The sequence below is a fragment of the Podarcis liolepis genome, assembly GCF_965112155.1.
Source record: "Podarcis liolepis genome assembly, chromosome: 9".
Taxonomy (NCBI): domain Eukaryota; kingdom Metazoa; phylum Chordata; class Lepidosauria; order Squamata; family Lacertidae; genus Podarcis; species Podarcis liolepis.
Window position 1 is genome coordinate 59,842,131 of NC_139564.1, and position 20,363 is coordinate 59,862,493.

The window sequence follows — 20,363 nt, forward strand, 5'->3', positions numbered from 1 at the left end:
AACATTAAGGAAAGTGAAAGATTATAAGTAAACAGGTTGAACTACAGATGCAACACTATTGGCTCAAGACTTAAAGGAGCTCTTGTTCTTTACATGAAATTGCTTTTAATGGTACTTCTGTTGCACTTCAAGGGCTTTTTCATGCTGTCAAATTATTCCAGGCAATCATATATGTGGGTATAAAACTGTGTGGAAAAAATATCAAGATGTAGGAAATCAGTAGCCATCTCTGTCTTCACGGTTGCTGGAAAGCAACTGTCTGCAATCTCGGAAATGGCTACTGGCTCTACACAACCTTGTGCCTGCAATACACAATCTCAAGAAGGAATCTGACATTGTGAACCACCTCTAACCTCACTGAGTGTTTGGTAGCAGAGATGCACAATATAACAAGTTCAGGACATTGGGTAGAAATTTTTCTACATGCTTTAAAATAGTGAGTAAGGGAAGAACTTAATATGTGGATACTCTTTTTTATTATTTCTTACATTAGTCACTTGACACAGAAGAGAAAGAATGACATGCTGGTATGGTTTGCACAGTCTAGGTCAACAGCCCCATGCTCTGCGTGTGCCTATGGCTACTCTTCTTTCTTTGTCTTGGATAATTTATCCATCACAGTGTTCTGTTGCTCCAGAAGTGGTTTAGTCATGCTGGCCACATGACCCAGAAATCTGTCTGTAGACAAACGCCGGCTCCCTTGGCCTAAAAGCGGAGATAAGCGCCAGACCCCATAGTCTAATTTGACTGGAGTTAGCCATCCACGGGTCTTTTACCTTTTACCTTACCTATGGCTACTCTTCTTCCTTTGCCTTAGTTAAATTATCTTGGAAGGTAATAGAGTATTACAGGTAGACTGCTGTAGTAAATGTTTGTGCTTGCTTTAATCTATAAACACACAAAGCACATGTTTCACAAATATTTCTATAACAGAGCTGTTCCCTAAGTTTACTATAGAAAAATGTTAACTTCACTCTAAAATTAGGTTTAGTCGGCCTCTGCCAGGGGCCAAGTTGTTTTTAAAAAACATTGTGTTTTTCAATTATACAGGAACAAGGTATAACTTAAGATGAAGGCACCAAAAGAGAACAAGCCCATTGCAAAAATGAGGTATTGGACCGTTAGAGTTGCAGGGCCTGCCCTGTGGAACTCCTTGCCCCCCCCCCCCAAAAAAAAAAATTTTGGCAGGAATCCTTCCTGCTTTTTTCAGATGTCTTTTAAAAACTGTATTGTTCTGACAGGCTGTTGGAAAGACATGCAGTTGAGAATGAAGCAAAGGAAGCTTTTTCTTTCTTCAATTTTGAAAGGTAATAAGAGATCACAGAGAATTGCTAGCAACTGCTTGGTAGTTATGCATGTATGTATGTATGTATGTATGTAACCATGCATGTATATGTAACACAATGGATATAGGGAAGGAATATCAATTAACTTATGAGAAATTAAAATAAATCACTTAAAAGAAGAATATACCCCGCTCTGTGTACATGTTAGAACCAATAACTATCCCAGCCAGGCTAGCCCTACCTTTAGACAGAGTGAGGCAACAACTGTTTTGAGCTGGCCCTGATCTCTTCAATGAGGACTGCGTCCATGCCAAGTCTCCCTTTAGTGCAATGTTTCGAGGTCAAGTTGCAGAACAACTCAGATTTTATCTACCTTTATCTGTTTTTGATCAGATATTTACATCATATTACGTTTACATCTATAAAATTATTTTTATTAAAGTTTGCAGTTCCTTACTTTCCCCCTTTTATTTGCAGGGTATACGTAGTGTAAGCAAAATGGTTGCTGATAAATAATTGTCATTCTAAGTAGACTACCTAGATGTACTAAAACTACAAAAGGTAAAACAAGGAATGACATTTTATTCAGTTTGATATTTTCAGTTCCAGTTTTCAGGGCATTTCAGAATGTCTATAAGCTGCCCTTAAATATTTTCTCTCTATATATATACACACAGACACACAAAACTATGGAGGAAGTGCCCAAGACACATATAAAAGTAAAATCTTCACATTTGAGAAGAGATGCCCCCTGCAATACAAAGACTTCAATTTAACCAATTGTGCTTAAGTACCATTTAAATCAACAAGGCTTATAACCAGCTAGTTCTACTGAATACAAATGAGATTAAATGAGACTAATTTTCTTGGATTTTAGCTATTGACTACAGAATTATCAAGAGCCTTCCAACAAGGCAAGTCAACAAATGGACAATTTAAAAAAGTGAACAGGCTTATCACTTCAATATGATGTACTTAATGTACTTACCATGCATGTTTAATGTATCTTGCTAAGCAGTGATCTGTACAGTATTTGCTTCTGATTAAAGAGCTTAGTCTGCCATACTCGCAGGGATCTTCAATAACCCATGTTCAGAACAATTATTTAGCCAGCTAAATAATGGTTCAACATTAAACAAGGTCCAGATAGGGACTTATATGTCTGGAATTTCCAGACGCGTGGCAACCCTTGTCATATTGTGCAACAACTCTGGGCAAAAGTAACAAAAAAAGCTCAACAACCCCCCCCCCCAGATGAGAATTACCTGAACAAACTGATATTCCTTGGTAGCTATTGATTTAGAAGGATGCAAATTATAACACCACAAAATTATATTATATTTCTTGCATCATAATTAATTAAGGATCCATATTAATATAAACTTACTTTTTTTCAAATCCATTTGCTGCACACTAGATGGACTGGTAGGTTTCAGGATAGAAAAAGATGAATTCTTGTCTATGATCTTCACAGATGTGTCTGTGGACTGTAGAGTTTCATCTCCTGTATTGGTTGATGACCAGGAGTTGTCTCCAGGAGTTTTGGTCAAAATATTTTCACCTGTAGGACTAGTTTTCAGTGATGGGGTTTGCGAGGCAACCTGTGCAGCTCCCTTATGTATACTGAAGTTTTTATGTATTTGGTCAAGGTGAAATAATGGGTTTGTGGTCCAAGATGGTGGCTGTATTTTGTTCCCCATAGATGGAACGACATTGGAACGACCTTCAGTCATGTTTGGAAAAGGAGTATCAGGCATTTCAGTGTCACCATCAGGGTGAAGTAAGTCGCTTTCATTTGAATGTAAGCATTTTTCCCCCAACACACCTGAATGGAAGGAAAAATTATAGAACATAAACCAGAGAACATGACAAAATTCACTGAACAAGAATGAACATCCCATACACTACCTACTGGAAGAGATCCTGTAGGTAGTTGGAAGCTATAGAATAGAAGGCAAGATAGGATAAGGGTTTTTTGTTTGTTTAATTCTAGGCATCAGTGTTCTGATTTTCTTTCCATTGTGTACATTGCCATCTGTATCTTTTAAAAGACACTTTGTAGCTCTATAGACAAATGTACTTCCCCCTTAATAAAATTTAAAATGAATATATGGGAAAATAATATCTGGGATACAGAAATGTCTGAGCATTTCACCAGACACAGAAGGGCAATTAAAGGCATAACAAACAGAAATGTGGAAACGGATTTCCAAGAAATGTGGACCCTTTCTTTAATTATGTTAATGACCAAAATCAAGACCTTGTTATATCAACTGCTCAATATTTTCAGTGGAGAGGTTACATTAAGCAATATGTTTGAACATTGTTTATATCTAGAGTCAATTGATAGAACAAACACCATTCAATGTACTGCTGGATAAGTGCTTAATGGTTCTTGTATTTGTTTTTGTTTAAAAACCAATAGAAATTGTTTTTTAAAAAACATTTAAAATGCCAGACAGACATTGTTTGCTATGTAGAGCATTATGCAGTTTAAAGTTCAAACCTATAAATGACTTATTTGGGTTTCCATTTTCATATCCTAAATTATTTTCTTTCTTTTTTTCCCAAAAAATAAAATTGACATTCTCTAAAACACCCCCTTATTCCGGGGGTGGGGGGGTGAGGAGTGGTAAACCGTAGGGCAGTGCAAGTTATTCCCCAATTCAGTTCAGGTCTCAGTTTAGCAACTCTGCCCTGGTCCTTTTCTGACCCTATTCAGGCCCTTAACTGAAATGGAGGACTTGCACAGTCCTAATGTTTAAACAGGATTTAAAGCTCCAATTAAACAACTCAGTCAGCATCAGGGGATAAGGGAAGGAAGAGAGAAAGTAACCTGTACTTTCTCCTTCTCCCTCCCTTGCCGCCTGATCACCCCCTTCTGACAGCTCAAGATCACTCTAGGGGGATCCGAACCAGGGGGATCTAGGACCACCTTGACCCAGTCTAGACAAATACTAGATCAGCATGAATCAGCATAATTCTTACTGGAATCCAAGATTTGTCTGGAGCAGATGCACAACCCTAGAAAACAGGGCCCTGTGTGATTCCTCTGGGGCAAGCAGGTTCTGTTTTTAACCCACAAATGCTTTGTCCTTCTAAGTATCTACTATGCATATTACATGAAAATGTGTGTTCAACATAAAAAATACAAATGGGGTTATGTGTATTTTAGTCTTGCCAGCTTCTCATAGACTTACAGCATATGTTTTATTTGTAAAGAAATTTCAACTGTATTGAGGATTTCTTAACTACAATCTCACCACAGCACACTACTTGGTCCCATGGTAATTATCTTTATTTCTAAAACTGTGTAATTTATTTCTAAAAGCATGAGCTATTAATTACTTGTTCATATGTATTTACTAAATTCTTCCTATCTTTCTTTTTATATTTCTTTTAATGTATGAGCCAACAAGACAGCCTGCATAAATGTGTCGATGTGAGTAATAAAAGTAACAAAAGTATAAAGTTTTTTTAGTTGCAGAGCTCTCCTAACTACAGAAATCCAACATAAATTACTCCTATTCCAAACTCTGTATAGGAAGAATTGGATTTACACCACCTTTTCTGTTGCCTAAGTTCTATTGGGTTGCTAAATCACATGACTAAGCTGAAAGGTGTTGGAATAGGATTCTCATTGCCCCAGCCAACTCGTATCAGGCCCCCTGAACACCCCCCCCCCCTTTGGGGACTTACACCTGTATAAGTTACATCAGCTTAAGTTCCACAGTCTGAGACAGGGTGCGAGACTTATGCCATCATAGACCCAGCTCAGCCCTGACTCAGCTGGGAAAGCCCAGCACATGTCAAATCAAAACTTCCTCATCCCAGTGAATCTTGGGTTTGGATTATTTTATTCCTAGAAATACACTTTGAATATCATGTTACTGCTTTGTTAGCTTACTTGATCTTAATTCCCTTCAGTCTGTTCTCTATTTAAAGACGGATCCCTAGACTCAGTTATCAGACAATACAGTAATGCCCACCAATCACAGAATCAGAGTTGGAAGGGACCATGAGGGTCATCCAGTCCAACCCCCGGCAATGCAGGATTCTTTTGCTCATCTAAACAAATAAAAAATGCAGAGGCTATAAAAATGTTTTATTGCAAATCATCTCCTGAGGTCCAAACAGAGTAAGCAAAATGTTCTCCTGACGTTGGCAGAGGTAATAGCGTGATCAAAATGTGCCATTTCCCCCCCATTCATGCTTACTTGAATGTGTGGGAGTTTTCCCACTAATTTCAATAGGATCAAAGGATTCTATTGAAGGGTCTTCTTTTATTTGTGTAGTATTTTTTCAGTCACTTAACGTGACTGCTTCCAAGGTTTTAATAGTTCACTTGGCCAGAATTTATATTATTTATTTTACCTAAGTCAGAGGTAGTGTATGTCAGGCCCATAGGCCAAATGCAACTCTTCATTCCTCTCTATCTGTCCTTCAGAATTCCACCAACTCCTGACTGTACCTGCTTTGCAGTCCCAGCATTTTTGCCAGGCCAGAATTTCCTTGAATTCTGACAGTGCATCTTGCTTGTCTGGGAGGAGGATAGAGGGGCACATGCGAGAAACTAACCTATCATACAAAGATAAAAATTGCATTTTTGCCTCTGGTGCCATCCACCACTGGCATGTGGACCTCAGAATGTTGCCCAAAAGAGAATGCAGCCCTTCAGCTGAAAAGGGTTCCCCATCCCTGTCTTAAGTAAGTATCTCCTTTAATCAATTAATTTCTCATTTAATCAATTAAATTCTCAACATATACTCAGTGCCCGTATATTTTTGTGTCATTGATAATATCATAAACTGTAAAAGGAGGCTAGAATCCTTCTCCTGACATGCTAGGTTTCCAGAAGCAGTAAACAGTACTATTAATGTTATTGTTGGCATCCATCTGTCTTGAGAGACAATGGAGTGCGCCTGTGAGAATAATAATAATAACAATATTTTTTTATTTATACCCTGCACATCTGGCTGGGTTTCCCCAGCCACTCTGGACGGCTTTCAACAAAATATTAAAATACAATAGTCCGTCAAACATTAAAAGCTTCCCTAAACAGGGCTGCCGTCAGATGTCTTCTAAAAGTCTGGTAGTTGTTTTTCTCTTTGACATCTGGTGGGAGAGCATTCCACAGGGCAGGTGCCACTACCGAGAAGGCCCTCTGCCTGGTTCCCTGTAACCTCACTTCTCACAGTGAAGGAACCCCAGAAGGCCCTCAGCGTTGGACTTCAGTGTCCGGGCAACACGATGGGGGTGGAGACGCTCCTTCAGGTATACAGGACCGAGGCTATTTAGGGTTTTAAAGGTCAGCATCAACACTTTGAGTTGTGCCCGGAAACGTACTGGGACATGAAGTCAAACAGATGTGTTAGCAACACTGAAGTGACCTCCCCAGGGCACAAGCCTGGACAGTGTGTATGGAGGTCCTGGGCTGCCCTGAAAACAAGACACACGCTCCTTTGGCCTTGCTGATGTGACCCAAAGGAAAGCAGAGCAATACGTTTAGCACCAGCTTGGCTGCAGGAGTTGCCAGAAAGAAGCGTACCTGGTGCCATCAAACCGTTTTAGGGACTCCACTCTGGATTTGTGTAGGGTCTACTCCTTAGCCTTTTCTTCTCCCAAAGTTATCCCACAAGGCAGTGGAGATTTAGGATCAGACCTTTCCTTCTCCTAAATGGGCTACCTTGCCAGGTTGATGAACTTTAATGCAGGATTCTCATGAACATTAAAGCTCAGACCTTAGTGCAAGCATAGGTGGCTATCAAGTGACCCATGGGTCAGAGATATGGAACCCCAAAATATGCTCACCATACAACTATTAATGCAGTATTCCTCTTGCCTACCAAGAGAAGAAATTAATAACTGAACATATTTTCTCTTAAATTACAGAATGCTATCGGTGCTACTTTACATTATTAAGTTAAATTACTAGCAAGGTTCGTTGCACTGATCTTATTGTCCTTGCATATGAATTTTGTACTTACCGACAAATGTAAGAAGGATCACCAGCAAAAGTATAAGAGCACAAATGCATGGAATCAATATTAGCAACAAGAGTCGAAGGTACTTGGCAGAGACAAGTTTCTGAGAGCAACCATCCTCCATGTTATCTTCATCTGTTACAGGGGCCTGAAACACAGAGAAGGCTAGTTTTTTAAATTTCTAACATAAAAGTTGCATCTAAATATGGCTACTCCGTGACATAATAGTGACACTAAAGCAAAATATACTCAACAGAATATATTTATTAAATAAATTTATGATGCATTTGCAATGATTGGACAACATGCTCTTATAAAGAAACACATGTCTGGAATGCTTTGAAGGCTGTGAGAGGGGAAATACTTTTCTGGAAACACAAAAAATCTATATATTGAGGGGCTCAAAAGCCAAATAGCTGTCCTAAAAGATTTAGAAGTGCTAATATAAAATACATTTTCCTTTTTAAAAAGAGTCTATATTTTTTGTTTTTCCTAGGATTGTAGGGCAAATGCTCAACCTTTTACAAGGTGTTTATTAGAATAGCAAGATTATTAATCCCAGATGGTGGGGTCTCTGCTGAATACAACTCCTCAAATTATACAATTTCTGACGCAGGAACAACAAGAACATTAAAACAAATTTATTTTGTACTAGCTGGAGGCAAACAGTGATGGGATAAAAAGAGGGCACATTTACCCACTGTCAAAACAATGCCCAATATATAGAGGCCTTCTTTGGCAGACAAATTCTATGTAATAAGAACAATATCTCTCATAAAATCCAATATAAAAGACTCTTATAAAAGTCACCAATACTGACTCAAATTACATGGTTCATTCTAATGTATATACAGTTGTTTTCACAGACTCCAGCCATCCACCAACCAAACCTGGGATGTGAGTATTCCTTCATCCTTAAAAACCAATTCCTCTTCTCTAACCTAATACTATCCCCCTCCTTCCTTACCACCCACAAAATCTGGGCATTTCTCCCAGCCCAGTAAATCAACTTGCTATCTTGTCCTCACAACAAGGCTTCATGTGGTTCTGTTGATTTAGAATGTGCAGATTTAGCCCAGGTTTTGAAGACGATTTCATTGTTTTGGTTTGTCCATTACAATGGAAACAGTGAATGAATGACAAGAATTGTATTGGAGTCTTCCTTGAAGAATTGGAAAGGATAATCAGAAGCTCAACATAGTTACTGGTGAATGTTAGGGCTTAGGAAACTCTGCTGTTGTTTTCTTAAATTTCAAACATTTTTGTATAGCTTCAGTAAAAACCACAAAGGATAAATTATTTTTGTTCTTTGGCATTCTTATGAACAGAAATCTCTATGATGGACAAACATTAATCCTTGCATTAAACATTTGCTTTGAAAAAAATGAGTAAAGACAAAATGCTCAGAAAGAAAGAAATAACTTGGAACAGAAGTTCCATTATTTTCTCTGTTGCTTTATAAAACATAATGCAGAGTTAAAAGAGTACTCCAATTTTTTCATTTTTTAAACAAATCCTATTACAGGATATCATTTTTATTAATAACCTATATAATAAATGTGGCTAATATTTAGGGGGTGAAATAGTTCTGAAAATAGTGTGAATTCCAAAGCCATGAGTACAAAATGAGGGAGACTATACTGAGGGAGCAGTATGTGTATGGAAGCAAGCTATTAAGACCAGCCTGGTCTGGTTGACAAAAATGCAATGTTGTTTCAAAACAATTATGTAAAAATATGGAATACTGTTAAAGTGGATTTACAGAGATGGAGAAGAATGCATCTGTCCCTCATGGGTAGAATTTTGGTGGTAAAGAAGAATGTATTACCTAAAATGTTGTTCCTCTTTCAGACCGTGGCAGTAATCAATTCAGTAATATGTTTTAAACAATGGCAAACAGACATCACTACGAATATTTGACAAGGGAAGAGACCAATAATAAGTTTCAATAACTTAACAGATGTAAAAGAAAGAGAAGGCTTAGCCTTACCAAATTTAAAATTGCATCATGAAGCAGCATGTTTAACTTGGTTAAAAGAGTGGGTAACATTAATGAAGATTAGATTACTGGATTTGGGAGGAATTGATAGAAGATATGGGTGGCATTCCTATTTGTGGCATGACAAAGTCAAAGTACATAAAGACTTTCTTAATCATTATATAAGGAGGAGTCTGTTGTGGGTGTGAAGGAGGAATAAAAATCTTCTGGAACACAAAAAAACACCTATGGATATCACCAATAGGTGAACATAAAAAAAATGATTAAGTGGGCAAAAGATGTTGGACACAATATAGATATTGCTGCCTGCGAAAATCTTTGGAAAACATGTATGAAATTTACAACATGCTATAGCTTGAAAGATGATGTACAGGTGGTATTTAACACCAAAGAAGCTAGCTCGATTGTAGAAGAATATATCAAACAAGTGTTGGAAATGTAAGAATTGAAAGGGGTCATTCTATCACATGAGGTTGACCTGCATGGAGGCCACGGCCTTTTGGGCCATGATATATAAGGGGGGGAATCAAACTGACCTTTCTCAAGAAAGCCTTCCTGCTGGGGATACTGGAAAGTGAAATTCCAAGGAAAGCTTAAACTGTATTTATCTATGTAACCACAGCGGTAAGGAATTTCTATGCACAGAAGGATAAGAGAATACCCTCAAAAGAAGAATGGCTGGTGAAAACCTTGGAATATACAGAGATGGCAAAACTGACGGCACTGATAAGAGACACAATAAACAGAATCCTTTAAAGAGGACTGGAAACCCTTAAAAAAAATATTTTCCATAGGTGAAGTCCACAGCAGGGGTTGAAGATTAAGAAAAAATAGCAGAACATATTGAGAAACCTGTTAAAGAGGATGAAACTGGATATGGTGGAATTATAAAATGCCATTGTCTATAATCTTGAATATAAGCATTGATGATCGGTGAGTGGGAAGTCATTAATATGTAGAACTTAATATAAGTGTTGAGTAACAAAATGTAAATTTTAAGCTTGAAATATATATATATATATATATATATATATATATATATATATATATATATATATATATATCAATAGAAAAAAGAGATGAATGCATGGTGATTTGAGGTGTCCAGATGTTATTTTTACTGCATGGGGGGTGCACACTTCCATCTGCTTTGCAATACTGATGAGAATGTGCATCTCTAATCATTGTCTCAGGTTGCATATGCAGTATTGCATGCTGTTGTATGTAGACTAAAATCCTAAAGTATAACCTGGATATAATAACCTACTTGGCGATGTTGTTCCACTTTTTTCCAGTATGTGGAATATATGAATAATTCTGTCCTCTCTTTATTTAAGAAAAACCTTACAAATTGTAATAGCACAGAAAATGGCAGATATTTCTAAAAGGGACAAAGTATATTTTCACTTTTGGCATTAGCAAAATCACAGAAAGAAGCTGTCCCAAAAAGTTGCTGTTTCCTAAATCATCATTTCAATAAGTAAGTCCTCATTTATAAACAACATGTTATGTTTGTTATGCGAATGTAATTAGTACCATGTTGATAAATTAAACAAGAAATATGTCTTTGTACAGTTGAAAATAACTGAGGAAATTCTATATGACAAGCTGGTTTTCACATACTGCTATTGTTATCTTTACATCTGTTATTAATAATTCCATTCATTTCAAGCTTTTCGTTTAAAAATATAAACAGATGTGTAAACAGTTAACCTTTTATAAACTGCTGAGATTAAGAGAATTAAGAAAAATGTAAGGGCAATGATTAGCAACTGGCAGTCCTGGTGCAAAACACTGAGATTATCATCTAGTCTCCAGTTCAGTGAAGTATATAGTGACAGGTGAACTTGCTAAGCAAATTAAAAAGTTTGCACATGATTTGCTTAAAGATTGGAGAAGGCTCTAAAACCACTGGAGGCCTCCATAAAAGATATATCGAGCAAGGCAGCAGACACATCTGTGACAGCTAGTGAAGTGCTGGACTTGGGGCTGCAAAACCAGACCCATCTTGCAAAGCTGACAGACGCAATATTTCAGATGAAGCTGAAAGACCAGCAAGACCAGAACTGCTATTTTAAAAATTCACTTATCTGAAGTCCTTGAATGAGAAGAGAAGTGCAAGAAAATAGACTTTCTGATCAGGTTCCCCAGCCTGCTGTAAACCAACAAGTGCAAACCATAGCCCCACTGAACAGAGAACTCTCCCTGAATGCAACTGCCTGAGGCATTTGGCTCAACCAACAGAGGCAGTAAGACAATAACCACAAATATACATACAGGAATAGACTGATTAAATCATTGATATACCAAAATAGAAGTTGCTTCAAGTTTGGAAACAAGGACAACTGTTGTTAACTAGAGCAGCAAAATGTTCTTACTACAAATAAAATAGTGCTGATAAGATCTGCCCCACAACCAAGAGCTGATGGGATCTGCTCAATTAAGTCCAGGCTTTGCAGCCCCCTATGAATGCTTATATACATACAACTTTCCAGACAGACATAGCTTACAAAAGAGCCCTTAAGTCCAGAAAACAGTGAATTTTGGAACAGAGCAATCTTCTTTGATGAAACGGCCACAGCAATTAAAGAGCTACAGAATTGAAAAACCACTGGGAAATATGGGCTAGGTGGAGCATTCTATTAGGCTTTTTGCAGGCCTGAATTTAAATTACAAGAGGCCCTAGGTTACTCCACTTGTGAGGCCCCTCCCAATCCCCCACTCTCACAACTGGAAGAAAATGGAAGAATGTTGTAAACAAAATTGAGTGAAGCCAAGGATGAAGACAGGTATTTAAAATTCTGCAATTCACAATTTCTCCTCTAAAGGACATAAGATGTTATTGTTAAATAGGTAAAGGTAAAGGGACCCCTGACCATTAGGTCCAGTCATGACCAACTTTGGGGTTGCGGCGCTCATCTCGCTTTATTGGCCAAGGGAGCCGGCGTACAGCTTCCGGGTCATGTGGCCAGCATGACTAAGCCGCTTCTGGCGAACCAGAGCAGCACACGGAAATGCCGTTTACCTTCCTGCCGGAGCAGTACCCATTAATCAACTTGCACTTTGACGTGCTTTCGAACTGCTAGGTTAGTAGGAGCAGGGACCGAGCAACAGGAGCTCACCCCGTCACGGGGATTCAAACCGCCAACCTTCTGATCAGCAAGTCCTAGGCTCTGTGGTTTAACCCACAGTGCCACGGCGATTTTTAAAGATGCATAAATGTTAAAATCAACACTGAAAAACTTTTGCAATAGCAGAACTTTGTAAACCTTTTGTGGAATAAGCATTAATTTTTAGGAAAATGAAGTTGTAATATTCTTTTTTTAAAAAAAACTTTATTATATATTGCCTGGGAAATGTAAATAATATGATCATGATTACCTGACAGTGTGGCACTTTTAGAATCTACTTTATGCTTTCATTAAACAGTTAGTTTTTAAAAACATATTAAGAAGTAAACTACAACCATCAAATACTGTAAGACTAAAAATGTTTTTTTTCTAGCCTTCCTTATAGCAAAATCATCCAAAGCATCATCAAAAATTTTTTGTATAAGTTTGTCACTTTCAATGTACAGAATGCTCAGTGCGGACAACCTCTCTTGCGACATCGTGGCCCTTAATTCATTTAGTCTTGAAAAACTCCTCTCCTGAGCAGTTAGTAACCATAAAGCTAAGAAATAGCCACAAGACTGTTTCCACATTAGGAAAGGCCACCTGAATTTTTTCCTTGTATATAATTTCATAAAAATAATTTAAACGCTTTCTTTGGCCAACTTCGAAACAAGAGAAAGAACAGTAAAGTAGTAGATCCTGTGCGTGGAGAAGATGGAGAAATGTTATTGGGCGACAGAAAGGAGGAGGAACTGCTCAACATTTACTTTACCTCCAAACTTTACACAAAAGGAGAGCAATTCCCAACCTGGTGATAATAGAATAAATGATGCAGGGAGGGAGCTGCAGCCCAAGATATAAGTATAAAAAAGAGAGGTGGTAATGGATCACCTCGCTACTTTAAATGGATTCAAATCCAGGGCCTGATGAACTGCATCCAAGGATGTTAAAAGAACTTGCATTGTGTCAGAACTCGTCTATAAGCTTTCAGAATTCTTGGAGAACAGGTGAGACCCCTGTGGACTGGAGGTGGGCAATGAGGAGTCTGAAAGGTAACATGATAACAACAAATATGTAAAGGGCCGTGACCGTGACATGGAAGATGGAGCAAGCTTGTTTTCTCTTGTTCCAGAGGGTAGGAACCAAACAACGATCTCAAATTATAATAAAGGAGATTCTGACTAAACATTAGGAAGAACTTTCTGACAGTAAGAGCTGTTCAGCAGTGGATCGGACTACTCCAAAAGGTGCTGAACACTCCACTGGAGGTTTTTAAGCAGAGGTTGGATGGCTATCTGTCAGGGATTCTTTAGTTGTGGTGCCTGAATTGCAGGGGGGTTGACGATGACCCTTGGGATCCCTTCCAGCTGTACAGTGCTATGATTAAAAACAAAACCGTCCGTGCCCATAGGCTTACTATCGAAAAAACACAACACAAAAGGAGGGAGGGCAGAGACAAAATGTATGGCATTAGTATATGGATTGTAACCTGGCAACACTTGCAGAGTATGCAGAAATTAAGCAGATAATTGTATTCAAATAAGGCATGTCAGAAGGTAGGGGTAGCTAACTTTTTTGTCTAGAGGACTGTATTCCCTCTTGGCTAACACTCCAATAGCTACATGCCAGCGGCAAGTATGCCAAAAGTAGTTGTGGCCACCACCACCCCACCCAATCCTCCTACTCACACATACACACAAAGGTACGAACACAACCCTCTGAGTAGAGGAGTTGTGGTCCCCTCTCCAGTCAAATGATCGATCTGATGACTAGGGAGGAAACAATTTGCATCCCCATCAGGATGCTGGACTTCACCCACCCCAGTGCTGTGGCTACTACCATTTGGGTTTGAAGGAGAGTGGCAACTGTTCCAATTAAGTTTGCTAAATCACGAAAATATTAAATACTGTTAACGTGTGAAAGATTATTTATAATTGGGGTATTGGGTCCCTACAGTAAATTTGGTTCTCTGGTATGTAGGTATCTGACAAGACTTTGAAAGGGTTCTCGTTCTGTAAGACCTAATAACTTCAATTTCTGTAGGGGGAAAAGCAAAAGAAATAAATTCACTGGTGCAGAATAATTGAATCTTCTTATGCTTTCTATTCTCCAAAGGATGCAATAGTCTACTTGAAGCCTAAATTAGGACCCGTTCACATATGTTTTCTCATTCCTGGCAGCATGGAATTCCTGTACAAGTATGCAGTTGGAATAATGCCAGTAAGGGAATTACACATCAGTGATTCCAGGAAGAGAAAATATCTTTGGTGTGCAGTTCCCTTTTGGTACCATCCCAACAAACATTTGCAGGGGAATCCCATTACACAACTCAACCTATAATGAAGAATTAAACGTCTATAATGAATCCTGATTTTCTCCAAAAGCAGTCGTCATTGTTAACAAGGAGGAAAGGAAGAAATGGAAGCTGCTTAATTATAGTGGTACCTAAAATAGACAAAAACATTTATGACCACAGATTATTATTATTGTGTACAATACTGCAGGAACTGTGATACCCACGTACTTGGGAATATCAGCTGAATATTGATGATACATGCACATTTTTAAATGTATGTTTTGCCATAGTATAAAAAAGCTTAACAAGGCACAGACAATAGCATACAGTATTAGTTAAAATACTTGTATCTGAAGCTTTCCTAATACAAGTTAAAACAGTTAACAAGAATTTCTATTTCTAGTCAGTTGTACAGGTTCATAGAAATTCCACATACTTGAATGTCTAGAAATAACTCTGAATTGGGTCTAGTTTAAAATTATCCTTAAATCAGAGTTGAGGGGAGAGGAGGGGGGAAATTTCAAATTTAGCATGATGTCTTTAGTCTCAAATCAACAATAACTTATACTCTACATTTTGTTAGTCATTGATGCTGAATGACTGAACATGTAATTGTTCTCAGTAACATAATTATTTCTTCCTTTCCAAGGTTATGAAAAGATGCAAGCGTTTCTGACCGTGTTTCTCAGCTGATTGTTGAGAAATTACATTTTAGTAAGTTTATTATTTATACAACGCTTGTGTGAAAACTCCCCAATAACACAAACATCCTCTCAACATTTCACCACATCTATTTTGGGCATAGCCCTTCTTCAGTTTAGTCTTGCTTACATGCCTTTATTTTTGTTCCAAACTGAAACTTTATATCGAGGCAATTATGGAAAGAGAAGACATGCAAAACCTGAACAAAGGCACTTCCCCTTAAAAACAGGCGAGTGTGGCGGGATTCCTAAAAACTTGTTGCATTAAAAAAAAAAAATAGAAGAGTAAAAACCTATTTGCTGAGTTACATTTAGCTTTAGAGACGTTTCCTTTTGGATTTTGCAAATGCAGAAAAACGAGGAAGCAGCAGTAAGCTACCATAAAGCAGTATTAATAATAATAATAATAAAGGGCCTGGCCACCCTGTTTCACCTACCAGACTACAGGGCAGCTGGGTAGGCACTTGGTGACCTCATGGAATCCTCATGGCTCATGGAATCCATTAGATTACAAACCATGTGGTGGTAATCGTGAAAGGAAAGAGTTTCACTAGCGGGCGAGGGGAGGGCGGGTTAATATGGCAACCTTACAGGAGTCACTTTGGTGGGCTTTGACAGGCAGAAATGAGGCATACGACGCTTTAAAAATAAATTAAAAAGTTATGTGGAAAGTTTCCTATCTCGCAGTTGTTCGATTCCCCCAGAAGGCGCGGCGGTGGGGCGGGGAGAGAGAAATATGGCTGCCCTCCCTGGATGCCTCCTGTCCTCACGTGAAGCAAAACTCGACGGCAGGCTTTGGCAGGGAAATAGAGCCTCTTTCGGCACCCGGAGAAAAGCCTGCTTCTACATGGATTCCCGAGGGCCGTGACTGAAGCGAGGCTTCTTCCCTCAGCGGCGCCGGCGTCCCCGGGCGCTCTATTTTTACGGCGACATTTTTCATTATTATTTTTTACCTCAGACTTTCCATTGCGCGGGGGAAGCGCTGAGGCCCCGGGAATCTGACATCTCAGCTTCGCTCCCGCTATTTATAGCGGCGGGGTTGCCCCGGCCGGCTGCTGTGCGCTTCTTCCCCCTCAGGGAAGAGAAAAATAATATGACACCGACAGGTCAGGTCTCTCTTTCAGCCGACATCTCTGAGGGAATCCCCTTCTCGCCTTCCGACGGCAGCCCCCTCTACCCCCCCCCCCGGCCTCCTGTTCGCGTTGCCGCGCTTTTGCTGAGGTAACAACTTAAATGGGGGCTTGAATAACAAGAGTTATCTCCTCCGTGTGCTGGTTCGCGCCCACTTCCATAGAGGTTATTTAGGATGCCCAAAAGTGTCCAGAGAAAGCGACCCCTCGGCCCAAATAAGCTTTTTGCGTAGCAGGGTCTGGGGTGCGTTTTCCAATTCTGCATGAAACAGCAGCAGGTGCTTTAAAAAAAAAATCAACAGATTTATTATTGCATAATAATAAAGTCTCCGTGGGTTTGGCTGCCTTTTAAGGTGCTGCAAGCTTTGGTTGGTTTTGTAAGTTTGCAGTCTAACGCAGCTGCTACTCTGGATTTTGCAATTCGGATTAAGGTACCTCCTCCACCCAATAACTGAGACGGATGCCTAGGGAAATTTTTCCCACACCTGTGAGATTTATGTGCATCCTACGGCAATCACAGGGAACCTGGAAAACTTGTCAAGCAGGCACCCCCTTTTTCCGACAGGTAAACTCCCCCCCCCCCATATCAGATACTTGGAGGCTTTTTGCTGTGGTTAACTATGGTAGGAGAGGAAAGCAATGGCTTTAAAAAATAATGATCTTGTTTTCTTGGGATGAGCAAAAACGTCTGAGGTTCAGCCCTCACCCCCACCTCTGTGCCATTTATAAGCAGCATAATGGACACAAATCCAACAGGTGCCGTCCCCCCAGCATAGTGATGCACTTATTATAAAAGCTACTCTGGATTTCTGTGCAGGGAGGAAGTGAGATATTGGGACCCAGTAGGATCAATCCCTGTATCTATACCTAAATTTGTATGGCCATAGAATTGGAGTTGGAGTGGTGGGTCTTGTTGTAGGCCGTCTAGCCCAACCACCTGCTCAACGCAGGAAATCCAGAGCTAGAGTTTCCCAAACAGATGGCTGCCCAGCCTCGGCTTAAAGAACCTCCTGGGAAGGAGAACTCATCACTCCCCCCCCCCCCCGTTATCTGGTCTCGTTTATGCTCATTAAGGTATTTCCCTAATGTCCAACCACAATCAACCTGCCCATGTTACTCAAGTCCATTAGATCTAGTCCTGCCCTCTGGGACAGGCAAGAATAAGCATTTGTCCTCTTGCTACAGTGACAGCCCTTCCAAGTATTTGAAGAGGGCTTTTGTGCGCTTCCTCAGTCTTGCCTTCTTTTAGGCTAAACATCTACAGATCCTTAAGCCTTCCCTTAGAGGACTTACTTTGCTGACCATCTTCACTGCCCTCCTCTGAACCCATTCCAGTTTATCTACATCCTCCTTAAATTGTGATGCCCAAAACTCAACACAGTACGCCAGCTGAGTTATGACTAGTGCAGAGTAACATGGAACTACTATTTTTCCTGTGCGTTGGAAACTTCTATTAAAGAAGACTAAATAGGCACGTCTTTTTTTGCAGCCACATCACACTGCTGGCTTGTGGTCAGCTTATGAACTCACTTATGGTAGCTAGATATTTCCTCACCTATTCCTTATCAGTCATGTACCTATTACAGTAGTCACACTGGTTACATGCAGTTGTGCACTGTTTCCCCCTTGGAAGAAACAGGAGCTAAATCAGAGTCCATCTTCTCTTTTTGTGACCTGCTAACACCCTTATTGCATGACGGCCTATGGTTCCCTTCCACTTCCTTCCTGTTGTAGCACTTGTAACCCACATTAGGTCCATAGTATTCAGCTACAAATTGGCTGAATAAATACAGAGTGGTAGAATGTGTGCATGTATGCTTGTATACTTGTGTGTGTCATTTTTTAAAAAAATGAGCTATTTTGAATTGGGAATTGAATAACTTTATATTCCAGAATATGGTATATTGATTATTATTGCCTATGAGTGACTGTTAACAGGTCCAGCTAGTTCACTAGCTATGGCCCCTTTTGGATGGAGATGACTTGGCCACAGTACTCTATCCTCTGGTAACTTCCAGACTGCATTTATTGCAATGTGCTCTGTGTGGGGCTGCACTGGACGACCACTCAGAAACTTCAGCTGGTTCGAACTGCAGCAGCCAGATCACCAGCAGATCCCTGAGCAGGTGATTATTAATATTATTTTGGCTTTAATACTCAGACTTTGGAATAATTCCACAACATTCAGTGAAACTACTCCAGCTCAAGGATAGCCTTCCATATGCTGTTTGCTGACACCTTCTAAGTGACAAAAGACTTACTGCCAAGTGAATAAACATGCTACAGTTGCAAACTGCTATGGGAGCATAAGAGAGAATAACAGGCTGTTTTTCACTGCTTGAATTGCCAGGCCAAGTGAGGAGGAATGTGTTTCCTCTTTGGGAGAAAAAGAGTGTGGGCAGCTCCAATGAGGAATGGCTACTTATTTCCCATAAAACTATACTGGCCTCTGGGGTAGATTGCAGAAGCATTCTGATCCAGAAAGAAAAATATTGATTATTTAAAACTGGGAATAGATAGAGGTGATGTTTAAAGACATAAACTGCAGGGCTAAACATCAAGGTCTTGCACAAATGACTCTTGAATTTACTTTTTATCAACTGTAGTTCAGACTTCCCTCAATAGATGGACTGGAAAAAAACACCAGACCTGGCAAAATTCCAGAACATGGCTTTATCAAATTGGAGTAATCGCATACGTTTCAGTTCTGGAAAATTCAAATTGTTTCAGTCATTCATAAGATACTCCTGCAAGAAAGAGTGCTATCAATTGGAATGGATCCATTACAGGAGAAATGATACTTTAAAAATAAACAAGATAGGAAAGCTTCATTCAGTCACAGAAAAGATTCCACACAGAGAATGAAGCAAAGGTACCAATGACTTCTTTGTTCCAAAGTTATTTTGGTGCATGAAGCTTCAAGGCTCACATTGCCCAATTCAAAGTGTTGGATTTAACCTACAAAGCTTTATACAGTTTAGGATCCCAATACCTCATGGACTACCTTTTCTTATATGAACCACCAAGAACTCTATGTCCCTCTCCCCAGAGAAGTTTAGAGAGCGGCAAAGAGAAAACAGTTTTTGGCTGGCAGCCCCCTCATTTGTTGAATGCTGACCCCAGGGAGATGCCCAATGAAGTACTTTTAAAAAAGCTGTAGGCATTTGAGTATTAATACTGTTGTGGTTTTTATGGTCATTTAAGCAAGATTTTTGGGTGATCAATCTTGTGTTGTACGTGGAGAGGATAATTTCATTTATTAATTATTATTAGTGCCTAATTAACTTGTTATTGCTAATTTTAAATGCTACATTGCTATCATTTACATTTGTATAGTTTGTATTCTTGTACACCACTTTGAAACTTTTGTAGAAAGAAGCAAGTAAAATAATATATTGGCAGCTCCTCCATATTGGGAAGTCACATAGATATGGGATGCAAATAAGAAGGTATCCCTTTATCTCCTCTTACCCATAATTATTAACATATCTTCATGGGGAAAATCAGTTATACAAGTACTGCTGCTGCTGCTGCCATAAACATTATAGCATCTGGATCTGTTATGTGTGCTATGCAGTAGACCCCAGACAGACCAAAAGTATTGTTGCACACCACCCCAATCTCCGAGCAGTGAGATATTCCGGGGTTCCAGGCACTCACCCAGGGTTGGTCTTTCCTTTTGTGAGTGAGGCACAGCAGTGACTGTGGTCCCTTTATTTTACAGTTCATTTACACATACAGTGGTACCTTGGGTTACATACGCTTCAGGTTACAGACTCCGCTAACCCAGAAATAGTACCTCGGGTTAAGAACTTTACTTCAGGATGAGAACAGAAACCATGCTCTGGTGGCAC

At 39.4% G+C, this 20,363-nt stretch overlaps 1 protein-coding gene across 7 annotated transcripts in view; it reads right to left on the reverse strand.

Annotated features, from left to right (window-relative positions):
• CORIN (corin, serine peptidase) overlaps positions 1–20,363 on the reverse strand; it is a 103,647-nt gene that overhangs the window by 79,844 nt on the left and 3,440 nt on the right. For 5 of the 7 annotated variants that reach the window (XR_014515798.1, XM_083459810.1, XM_083459809.1 and 2 more), the window contains exons 2-3: positions 7,274–7,418; positions 2,674–3,111 (exon numbers count right to left, since the gene is read on the reverse strand). Coding sequence is in view for 6 of the 7 variants with exons in the window: in XM_083459809.1 (XP_083315935.1) it covers positions 2,674–3,111; positions 7,274–7,418 (583 nt within the window). In the remaining variant the exon portion in view is untranslated. Of the gene's footprint in view, positions 1–2,673; positions 3,112–7,273; positions 7,419–15,816; positions 16,254–16,332; positions 16,582–20,363 lie in introns of those variants that run through there. The other 2 variants (XM_083459812.1, XM_083459814.1) reach the window with 2 other exon arrangements.